Genomic DNA, 12,728 nt, shown 5'->3' with positions numbered 1-12,728 from the left:
TACAAACTCAATTCTCCCCCCAAGACTTGGGGGAGAATTGAGTTTGTAGATTTTAGTTTTGCTAGCTGTTTTAAGTTTGTAGCATGGCACATCAGTAAAACAGCTAGCAATCTCTCTTTCCCTCCTCACTGGTCATACTACATCCTTATTATAAAAAAATTCTACCCATTTAAAAAACTTCTATTGAAAATATAACTTTAAATAATACAAATATATTGGTAAACTTGGACATCACTCCACTGTTTACCAATATTCCATTAAATGACACCTTAACACTCTTAAAAAAGGTTTTTCCTTCTGATATCTTGATCTCTTTTCCTTTGTCATCAAAATTTACAAACAAATAGAGGGAACTGAAATGAGTTCTTCCTGCTGTCACCATCACTTTCCAATTTTTACATGGAAAATTTTGAAAACTGAGCCATAGACTCACCCCCCTCCCCCCAAAAAAAACCTTTATCTGGCTAAGATATGTAGATGATGTGTTCATGGACCAGATACAACTCCTTCCACTGTCACCTCATTAGTCTACATCTAAGTTTATGATGGAAAAGAATATAACAATAGTTTAACCTTCCTGAGACACTTTAGTGATATGCCTTTTGAATGGCAACTTCTCCTTCACTGCTTTACAGAATTTAAAAAAAAATAATAATCAATTCTTCCTGTAATCCTCAGTCACCCCTTCAGAATGATTTCAGAAATCGCATCACCATTCCTCCACATGTGGTGTACACTGGAAAAAATAGGCAGGTGTTTAAAAAATAAAATCTCTGCACAGATCTTAAGCCCTATCAGAAACTTGCTACCCTTAACCATTACACCACAAACCAGCTCCCTCAGTGCCTGGAGTATATAAAGTCCCCTGGTCCTGAAAGCAAGCATACTTTGGACAGACAGATAGATCAGCCATCATCTGTTTTGATTATCACAAAATTTGATTATCTGCAATCATGACTATGGTTAATCTGATCTCTTGGACAACATATTATATACCACTCACAGGATTTCATGGGAAAAAACCACCATGCTCCATCACAGTAAATTAAAAAAAAAAAAAAAAAAAAAACTATTTTTGCAATCTGCAGCAACACTCAGAAAACTAAATTTAAACAAATACGATTGCAAGAAACTTCTCAAAATTTGGGAAACATTAATCGTTGCAAGCCCAGTTTACAACCTAGGCTTCCTACCTAGATATGACTATAGTCATATCCACATGTTTCCATTCAGTATGTGTGTGTGTTTTACAAGTGTTGCATTCTCTGAAGGATTGAGTGATTGAGATGAAATACTGGAAGCATTAAAATAGTTTCTAAAATCATTTCTTAGTGCTGTTAGTATACTTTTCTGTTAGTTAGCATTTATTATGTCTGTGTATACTAATGTATACACAGACATAAAAAAAAAAACAGTTATGGATCTGAGATGTAAGAGTTAAAAAAACAGCTAGTCAAAGACTAGGCATTATTATTATTATTATTACGACACCTCCAGGGAGTTCAAAGACTCATCGAGGGAGGGCACCTACTCCACAACTTTCCGTCTCCACCACTCAATCCAACAACTACTTTCACCATCTACAATATTTCACAAACTTTTTCTACGATGGAACACCTTGGTTAGAGTCGAGTATCACCGGTCTCGTATTCAATGTAAAGCTAAGCGCACACTATCGCTGCAGAAGGCTGTATCGCATTGGAAAAATGCAACAGTACACAGTATAGGAATGCCGGGCCACAGTGCATCGCATTGACCTTGCTTGTGACTGCATGTTTCCTAGAATAGATACCTCCATACTTCACTCACACTCAGAAGTGTTGACAACCATGGCCGGCTGTCAGCCAGCGCACGCTGGCCTTAATAGCATAATCCACACACAAAGTGAGAAGTGCCTGATTTTCAAACATGTTTGAACTTGTCGCAGCATTAAAAACCATTCCAGGCTCATTAATTTTGATAATTTTTCACGGAACACTTATTCACTTTCCGCCGAACACTGGTGTTCCGCAGAACATAGTTTGGGAAACGCTGATCTACACCAACGCCATCTACTGCTGACCACCACCACCACTAGTATTTTCACAGAGAATCACAAACATACATGCCCACAGCAGGATTCAAACCCACAGCCATTTGGGTTTGAATCCTGCCACTTAGCCAACCAGGCTGGCCATTACAGATAAGGGATTCTAAAAATGCAGGGAAGTGGATAGATGGAATCAACAGTGGCAACATCATATTCAAAATGAAGATATTAAGATGGAACTTGACACTGTTATCATTCAACAATGTTTCAGCAGAGCTAACCTAAGGTGAGATCCTCCATAGCTCAGCTGGTATAGACAAGCCTTTTGGATGGAAAGAGCCAGGTTCGAATCCAGTCTGATATGGAGATGGAAGGTTTTTTCTCCCTCAAAAATAGCAAACTGGCCATGTGAACAAATATATCTACAGACATAGGATACTAAATGCAAGATGGAAGAGATTCAAATATCACTGTCTTATCTTTCTACTACATATTATGGATCTCAGGAATAGATCTATAATAGTCAATCTCCTGGATGGAGATGACACTTGACAGGACAGGACAACCTAAGGTAACATGTCACATAAGCAGAATTGGAGAAGAACGGTTGGCAAAACAAGTAATAGAAGGATGGTAGGAAAATTACCCGAAGAAGACCAAGATCTAGGATCTGGGTAGACTGATGCAATTAGTAGTATCTTAGAAGACAGAAATATGAATTATGATATATTGGAGACCTGACAAATAAACTACTCTGGAGGAATACTGCTGATGGGAGGTTCATAATGTAAACTTAATCATGTAGTGCTATTGTAAGTATCCTGTATACCTCTTGAGGGTACATATCCAGAATTTGATGATGATCAGTATTTGGTTGTAAATTTAATTTAAACAAAACTATAATTGCCAACTCTAATATTAAGTCTACCTCTCTTATCATAGCTTAATTATCCATTTAACAAATTTGCATTTGAAGCTTCTGAGTTATACAGATTTTTACTAGGTAAGGCACCTTTTTAGCCAATGGCTACAGTCCATATAAAATAGATAAAAATTGATGCATTCCATCCCTCCTATACCCAACATAGAGGATCAAAGCAAAACCATTTCCATCCCATATACTAAGGATATATAAAGAAAAAAAAAAGCCAAAGTCCTTTGCAAATATGATCTCCATGTCATTTTCAAATTTTTTATTCAGCTAGCTGCCTTTGTACGTTCTTATAAAGATCAACTGCATCCTTGAACATCCTGGATTGTATAAAGTTCCTGGTGCCTACAGTTTAGCTGACTTTAGACAGACTGGTAGATCAGTTAACATCCGTCTTGAAGAACACAAAAATTACATCCACAGTAATCTGTATGGCAAGTTGGAATTGGCAGACCATGCTCTGGATGCTCCTTCATATCAGATGGAGAAAACATTTATATTACACAGAGGTCATCACAGGTCTAAGAGACAATTTTTAGTATCAGCTATGAAGCACTCTCTCCCAACCTTAAGAAGTATGGTTACATTAATTTACTAAAGATCTGAGAGACCATCATTTTAAGACCTGATAGCCTGACTTCTCTAAATTAATTTTCTGGTTATTCAACCCATAGAGAGTGCCATGTAAGGACATTAGTTCTGTTGTCAGTTACAATTTAAAATGTTTTCCACAATTACTTAGAGAATAAGGCTTATATTAAGGATATAGACAAAGAGAAATTGGCCATACCAAAGTTAACTGATTCCTTTGACATGGAGGCATTGAAATCGCTTATTAGGCAGGAAGTAGAGGGGTTATATCAGCCAGTAATGGAGCAACTAGATGCTATTATTACGCAACTAGGAGAGCTCAATATAAGAACCTCCCAATATACGAGGTGGTATCAAAAAGATTCGAAACTAGCTCTGTTTACGAGAAATTACTTTATTTATCTATGTTTACACACTATCACTTTCAAAATAGTCCCCTTGCATATCAATACAGCGCTCCCAGCATTCTTGCCACCTTCTGGAATGTGTCCTGGAAGTCTTCTTTTCAAAGCACGTCAAGCACCTTCTGCGATTCGCACTGGATCTCCACAGTGGTGTCAAAACGGTGACCTTTGAGCTGGATCTTCATCTTCGGGAAGATGGCGAAGTCTGCAGAGCCAAATCTGGTGAGTAGGGTGGGTGCGGAAGTGAGATCATGTTGTTTCTGGCGAGAAACTCATGTGTGAGGAGAGCTCGGTGAAAGTTTGCATTGTCGTCGTGGAGCATCCAGTTTTTCGCGTGCCACAGATCTGGTTGCTTTTGGCGAATGTCCTCCCTCAAACGCCTTAAAACCTGGCAGTAGAACTTGCTATTGATGGTCTGGCCCTTGAGGACGAATTCTTGATGCACAATGCCACGAATGTCGAAAAAGACGATGAGCATGCACTTTTTCGAGCTGCGGACCTGTCTCACTTTTTTTGGTCATGGAGATGATAAGTTCTTCCACTGTGAAGACGGTTTCTTCGTCTCAGGGTACACCCAAGTTTCGTCACCGGTAATGATCCTCGAATTTCACGTTTGCTCTTTGTTCTGACTTGCTGTCCATGATGAAATTGCAGATGTGGTAATGCAGGTGGTCAGAATAGCATTAGTTATCAGTTGCACAGCTCCCAATGTACACAGGACGATGGCTTTTGGCACACTGACTAATGAAGGTAGGTGCTCCCTGTGACTGTGTGTGCAGCCTTGTGCTGCCATCTGTTGGCATGCTACAAACCTGGCTTGAAACGTTTTGATACCAGCTCATAATTCATGTCAGAAAAAGGGGAATAGTGAAGAGAAAGGCAGAAGAAAGCCTCCCCAATGTTACAGCTGTAATAAAGTTGGGCATTTAGCTTATAACTGCTATAAGAAGAGAAAGTTCCCCCCCCCCCAGAGGAACAAGATATGAGTCAAATGTTATGCTCCCTAGAAAAGGTTCAGTAAATAAACAGAGAATGCAAAATGACTACTTTACAAAGAGATCTGATAATTCTCTGTCAGTCATTCAAGGCTTCGTAGAAGGGACACCTTGTGATATCCTACTGGATACTGGGTCCTAAGTCTCAGCAATAACAGATCATTCTTCAAGAGAGTAAGAACCTGTGTCACGAATGACATGATAAAGCTGAGAAAGCTAGTCAAACTAACAGGCATCTCAAAGATTGAGATATGTATTCCAAGAAAGGTAAAAGTTAATATTAAACTTCCTGAATTTAATTTGAACATTTCCCAAGAATTGCCAATTCTTCATAAATCCCCTCATTACGAGTGTTCAAATTATTATGGGACTGGATTTCCTGGAGAGTTGCAACTTCTCCTGTGACTTCCGAAAAAGAACAATTTGGAAGTTAAATATGGACCTAATGGCAGCAGAAATCCAAATTCTCAGGCAGTAAACTTTGATCAAGGAAAAAAGCAAGTGAATAAGAACAGAACTAAGCTGAATAAACAAAGAAAGAAGGATAAAGATGAGTGCTGATTTGACACAAGTGACTCTTCCGATAATCCCGCAGTAAATGAAAGTCTCAAAAAGGAAATCTTGACAGATTCATATGTAATTTCCAGTGTTGCACTTGCAGACTCTGTAAAGGAAGAAAGTAACAATGTCAAGTTAAGCAGTGCTGAGACAATGGGAAAAGTCATGTATAAACCTCCTCACTGCAAAAACTGGGACAAGTCCCATATCATAGCGGCCCAGAAAAAGAGATCCTCAATGGAGGAGTGTTTACAGCACAATTAAGAGAGGTAATCAAATTCCCGAGAACCACTTATTCCTCAAAACTCTTCACCTAGATGAAGACGGACTTCTCTTGTCAAAGCAGAAAGTCTCAGGAAAATGGAAGGAAAAGGCTCTGGTTCCAGAAGTCATGATACCATGGGTTATTTATAAGTTCCATGATTCTGATGGGGGGGGGGGGGCTTACGGGTCAAAGCCATATAACTGAGAGGAGACCTCCACATAGCCTTCAAAGGAATGCGGAGAACCGACCAGGGCTTCTGACCTAATGTCCAATCACTACCTTCTCGTGGTGCACCCTTTTAGGTATCTACCTGGATACTGAAGAGATGAGGATGGGCTCGCAATTTTGGATTTAGCCAACCAAATTGTATTCTTATTGGCTTAAACCAAAATCTCAAATGATGGTACAATACAACATGACAGAATTTCATGCCGACTGAGGCATCACCCAGTTAAACAAGGGTCCCCATTGTTTTCGCCAGGGAACCAGGGCAAACAGCAAAAAAGTAAGCTACTGGAACAAATCCTAAAACTTACCCCAACTCAACATCACCAGAGTTCAAGATCGGTACTGTCAACATAAGAAGCCTGAATGGCAAAGAAATGGAGCTAGCTGAGGAATTAGATAAGTACCAGATCGACATAATAGGGGTGACTGAAACAAAAAAGACAAAAACTGGTGAGATCTTTCTGAGCAATAAATATAAAATATTATATTCGGGCAATGACAATCAAGGAAAAGAAGGAGTAGCCATAGTATACACTAGATACGAGGCTAATCTTCTTGAATGGCAGGCAGTCTCAAGTAGAGTGATGTGGGCAAATATCAGAATGGGGAACTGGACAATGAGACTTATTTGCGCCTATGGTCCCACAGAAGGTTCTACTAAGGTAGAAGTGGAGGAATTTTTTGAGGCTTTAGAGAAAGCAACTGACACAATGAAAAAGGAAAAATTAGTCCTTGTTGGGGATCTAAATAGCAGAGTAGGAAATGATTGTCAGACATACAAAAATATTTTGGGAAAATTTGAAGAAAAGAGCAAAAGCTAATAATAATGGCAAATCACTGTTGCATTTCTGCTCAGGACATGGACTGGTTATTACTGACACCATGTTCCAACATAAAAATGTGCACAAATTCACATGGAGAGAAGAGGCAAGGAATAAGAAAAGTCTCATTGACTATGTTATTGTTGATAGTGATGTTTTCTCCCTTGTGCAGGATACCAGCATGTACAGAGGATTTGAAATTGGAAGTGATCACCATTTAGACTTGAGCAGGATAAAATTGAATTTCATACTGAAAAGAATAACACGTAAGAAAGTTTTAAAGCAAATAAAAGTTGAGCAGCTCTCAGATGTGAACTGTAGACTAAAATACACAAATATTATTCAAGAAAAAATGAAAGAGTTTGAGAGCAGGAACCAAACCTTAGAGATTCAGTGGCAAGCCCTGAAGAAAACACTGATTGATTGAGCCAGAGAGGCATGTGGTGAGGTTGTGTGCAAGGATAGAAAAATCAAAATTCCATGGTGGACACAGGAAGTTAAAGAGGCAATGAAGGAAAAGAAGAAAGCATATCAAAACTTACTGGCAAATAAGTCAGCTTGTGCTCTTAGAGAATATAGAGACAAATGAAAGAAAGCTAAATACTGTGTAAAACTGGCTAAACAAAAGTCATATTTATTTGAAGATATATTTGAAGTATATATTTGATATAAAGATATATTTGAAGTATGGAGTAATTACTTTGAAAAACTGGTAAATGAAACAAGCAGTGATGACAGCACAGTGGTAAAAAACACTGACCAGGCATGCAGTCAGGAATACATATCCATACATGAAGTAGAAAAAGCCATCAAAAGCTTGAAATGTGAAAAGGCAGCAGGAGTAGATGATATTCGACCAGAAATGCTCACGTATGGAGGTATAAAAGTCATACAGTGGCTGCACTGCATAGTTCAGAAGGCCTGGACAGAGGGACGAATTCCAGATGATTGGTGTAGAGCTCTCATAGTATCCATATATAAAAAGGGAAATAAAACTGAATGTGAAAATTACAGAGGCATTTCATTACTGAGTGTTCTGGTAAGATATATACAAGTATACTTGAGAAACGGTTGAGAAGGATTGTGGAAGAGAAGCAAGCTGAATTCCAGCCAAATAGAGGCTGTCAGGATCAGATTTTCACTTTACGACAGAAAGTTGAGAAATCATGTGAATATAACAAAGATCTGTATTTAAGTTTTGTAGATCTGGAAAAGGCATATGACAAGGTGCCAAGAGCGAAGTGTTTGATATAATGAGGCATTATATCAAACAATACTTCGTCTCTATTTGAGTTGTAAGTCAGCAGTTAGAATTGAAGGAAGTACAGAAAGATGGTTTAATGTAAAATCTGGTCTCAGACAAGGATGTACATTATCCCCTCTGTTATTCATTATCTATATGGATCACATTATGAAGGAAAGTGGTATTAAATCTGATATCAAAATTGGAGGTGTTAATCTCAGCTTTTTGTGGATGATGTTATACTTCAAATAAATCCGCTACAAATCTGCAAGATTCCCTGACTAAATTGAATAACTGTTGTAATAGAAATGCTATGAAGGTGTGCATTAAAAAGACAAAGACAATGAAAATAGGCTGAAACATTGAAAATATTAACTGCATTGTGAATGGAGAAGTTATAGAACAAGTAAAACATTTCATCTACTTTGGCATGTTTTTTAGTGAAGATGGTAAGTTAAATATAGAAATAGACAACAGAATCAACAAAGCTGGTATGGTAGGAAGTCAACTGAATAAATTTATATGGAATAAGAGAGAAATTAGCCAAAACTAAATTAGCTGTATACAAGACAGTGTTTAAACCAATTTTAACTTATGGATCTGAGACCTGGGTTAGAAGTAAAACACTTGACCAAAGATTAGAGACCGCAGATATGAGAGTTCTGAGAAAAATTAAGATGTGAACAGATGGCATCAATTGCAATATCATATTAAAAACAAGGATATTAGGAAAGAACTTGACATTGTCAGCATCCAGGAATGTGTTAGCAGAGCTAATCTCAGGTGGTATGGTCACTTAAATAGAATGGGTGATGAAAGATTAGCAAAACAAGTGTTCTCTGCCAGACTGGCAGGAAAAAGACCCAGATATACGTGAATTGATACAGTAAAAAGTGTCTTAGAAGATAGAAATATAAGACCTGATAATATTGGAGTCTTGACATTTAACAGACTGATATGGAGGAAAATTGTAGATAGGAAGTTAGTAATGATGTAAATTTTTCATGTAGTACTATTGTATCCTGTACATCCCCCTAGAGGGATCAAAATAGCGGAAAATACACTTGGAAAGGAATGAAAAGTGATGTCGTTAAATATGTGTCTTCATGTCATGTATGTCAATCAAAGTTTGATAATGAGAGAAAAGGGAACAAGTCAAACCCAGTAGTGAACAAAAGACAGTTAAGTAAAATAAAGAATAAGAAGTCAGACAAAAACCCAGGGAAAAGAAGTATTGAAACTGTAAGTGAGAAAAAATGAGGACTACCTAATATGAATCATGGTCATCTCCAGAGAGCGAGGGAAGTAAGATGTAAGAAAAAAAAAAAAAAAAAAAAAACTTAAGTTTATTTTTTTTCAAGGAAAGTGTGGCTTATGTAAAATCTCTTGCGGAAAAAGTTTGCTTTTGCAAATTTTTCCTCTTGTTTCGGTTGTCGTTGAAGCTTTCTCTTTCCTGTCGCCCGAGACTCGTCTCCCTTCACGGGTTATCTGCCCTTCGAGTGCTGTAGGATCTCCAGATCACAGCATACTGATTTCCTTGTTGATGGCTCTCAAGTTTTAGTCTTCAGAAAGAGAGCAGTTACACACAAGCCTAGCGTTAACTAAGATTGACTCCATATCGAATTTCGAACAGTGGAAGGATCTACAAGAGACCACCTGTGATGTCTATGCAGCAAGGAAGTTATCCAGAAAGAAGACCCTAAAAACCTGAAGAAGTATGCTGCAATTTGTCTGGACTTTTATTCATGGTAGATTTGTAAGTACTCAATGTTTTTGTATTTGTTAAAAAGTATATCTCAGCATTGTGAATGTGCTTACAAGAAATCGATTGTAAACAACCAACTAAGCCACAAGTTTTGAAGGAAGGTTTGTTTGTTTGTTAACTTGTATATTTAAGTAATGAATGTGTGCTTAGTTAAATTATTGGGAGCAGTATTAATATGATATTGTATATTGCTAGACAATTGTTACGTCAGTATTTAAGGGAAGGATTTCAGTAACATGTTTATGCAGTGAGTAAGTATGTACATAAGTTATGCCTAAAGAGTTAACCCAGTAATTGTGTGAATTGTGTCTTGTCAATTGCATTTTCTGCTTATGAAAGAGTTAAATGTGATAATTGCACAATAGCTTGAGTGTAATGTACTTCTTGTGTCTAGTTTTAAAATAAATGTTTTTGTTTTGTAACTGCCTGATCTGTTCTTTTGGCTAATGCACTATCTCCAAAAAAATGCGAACCTGTGGGCATAAGTTACGAATAGTCACGACTTGCATTTAGAGAATTGAATTTATTTAGTGATTAATTCCTATTTTTCATCACCCTAACTTTCTAACAATATTTACTCAAATTAGATGGTGCAATTGAAAATAAAATAAATTTTCTAATTTGATTTGTATGAGAGTGGGGACTGCATACAGTAGACATACTTATAACACAAAGTTTGTTTAATAGCGGGGGGGGGGGGGGAGAAATTGGTCACGGTAAGATTAACCTTGAAAAGTTTTGTAAAGGCAGTTGATAGTCTAAACATAGTGTAGTTGAAAGAAGTAAAGTTTAGTCAAAGTTAAGTTAAAGTAAATAAATTCAGTTAATATTATACAAAGGCACAGCCGACATTCAATTTAAATAATTAACTTTATTTTACAATGGTGGTGGTGTATAGAATGATAAATGAGTTTAAGGGGCAGTATAAGATGAGCATGTGTTAATTATGATTTTCTGTGATGAGTCTTCAACTCAATGGAGGTCTACCATAATATCTGTAATGAGATGATGCCAAAATCATATTATATAACCAATAAAACAGTAAAAATTGAAATATGGAAGAATTTTATTTGCTCCAACTTTCATTAGAAAGCTTATCTGAGTTTTTTTTCTGATTATGAACACAAGATGAAAATATATAAACAAAATAAAACAAACAAACAAAAAATAGGTAAATGCACTCACCTTGTCATCAAAAACCAAGCTAAATATTCATTATCTGGAGATAAGCGAGCATAAGTTTTAATGTGAGGAGATGCCTGACTTCGACCTCTTCTTTCACTACACCACTGGCTGATAAAATAAATTTATAATATTTGTCAACTTGAGTTATTTAAGACATGCATCAATGTAGAATTCTAGCTTTATAATATACTTGATACTGTAAATATACATTACATTATAAATATACAGATCCCATTCTTGAATGGGATCTCTATAATTTTCATTTTGCCACAAGCATGCAGCATTCTTGATAATAACTAAAATATTTGGTTTAGTGTTAACCAACTTCAGGTGCGGTGTTTTATTATAAGATACCATTTTAGTTATCAATCAGTTTGTACAACTGCAGCACAATTACATCATCCTAGATCAAATGGGGGTTGATTATATTAAAAGATAGAAACATGAAATTATGAGCTGTGCTAACTCCATAGCCATGATTTCTATGGAAGGGCTACTCCATATTAGTCAATATCACTCTCAAACAATGTCTAGATATGACTTGAATAATGTGCAAAGCTCATATCATTGTATAGTAGACCAATGGAAAGCTGTGGTATGAAATGAAGAATGAATACACATTCTTTAAACCTGATGGATGTGTTTCAGTATGGTAAATGTGAGGAGAATATTATTTATGCAAGGGTAGACACCATGGCACTTAAAATTTGGATTTCTGTTACTAGGCTTCCATCTCTTTAATAAAGCAAATGGCGTTATATGAATTTTTCCCATTTATATTTAAAAAAAAATCGGAATAATGAAGATGCCAATATCAATATCTGCACTACTGCTAGAAGAGTTATGTATTCTGTAGCAATAGAGCAGTCGTAATTCATAATCATAACAGCAGAAGGTGGCAGTGCATGCATACATCATCTTGAGTTAAAGTGATATCTTTGAATCAATTAAATACTTATCCAGTAAAATCTCTTGAGAGTTAGTATTAATAATCAATTGCACTCTCAAAATCAGTTGTCATATGTAACGGACTGACAGGTGCAAAAATCCATCATGAAATCAAAATCAAGTTAGTTACCTATTATGAAATACATCTATTAATAGAGTATAATAAGCTTTCAAGTTCTCATCATGGATTTTATTATTATTATTATTATTATTCCGGCCTCCATTGAGTCAAAAGACTCATCGTGAGAGGTCCTTCCTAAGAACATAAAGTCTGTCAAGACTCATCGAGGGGAGGTTCCCCCTAAGAAACACAAAGTCTATCATACTACTCCTTAAACTCATTGACCGTTCTCGCCCTCACCACTCTATCAGGCAATGCATTCCACGGCTCAACCACCCTCCATGCAAAGAAACCACTCCTCACCCTCTTGCTCACAGTTTCCTTTCGTAACTTCCAGGGATGGCCTCTTGTCATCACTCCTTCCTGCTGTTCAACCAAGTGAAAGAACTCCCCAGTGATAACCCTGTAACCACCTCTCAACAGTTGAAAAGTCTCAATCATATCACCTCTCCTTCTTCTATCTGCCAAACTCTGCAGTCCACATTCCCTCAGCTGATTCTCATAACTATCCTTGTACAGTCCTGAAATCATCTTTGTCATCCATTTTTGTACCTTTTCCACAGTTAATTTATCCCCTTCAAATCCTGGGAACCAAATCTGAGAACAATAATCCAAGTGTGGTCTGATCAGAGACTTATACAATA

General features: G+C 36.9%; 1 protein-coding gene across 3 annotated transcripts in view; it reads right to left on the bottom strand.

Annotated features, from left to right (window-relative positions):
* The window catches only part of gkt (tyrosyl-DNA phosphodiesterase glaikit), a 380,387-nt gene that overhangs the window by 60,569 nt on the left and 307,090 nt on the right, over window positions 1-12,728 (bottom strand). For all 3 annotated transcript variants that reach the window (XM_090399355.1, XM_090399357.1, XM_090399356.1), the window contains exon 13: window positions 11,016-11,123. In XM_090399355.1, coding sequence (XP_090255481.1) covers window positions 11,016-11,123 — 108 coding nt within the window. The remainder of the gene's footprint in view (window positions 1-11,015; window positions 11,124-12,728) is intronic.

The sequence above is a fragment of the Typopeltis vanoorti genome, chromosome 10 (genome assembly GCF_054136105.1).
Source record: "Typopeltis vanoorti isolate ZY-2024b chromosome 10, IOZ_Tvanoo_1.0, whole genome shotgun sequence".
Taxonomy (NCBI): Eukaryota; Metazoa; Arthropoda; class Arachnida; order Uropygi; family Thelyphonidae; genus Typopeltis; species Typopeltis vanoorti.
Note: the sequence above shows the minus strand (reverse complement) of the source record. Positions and strands in the feature narration are given on the sequence as shown.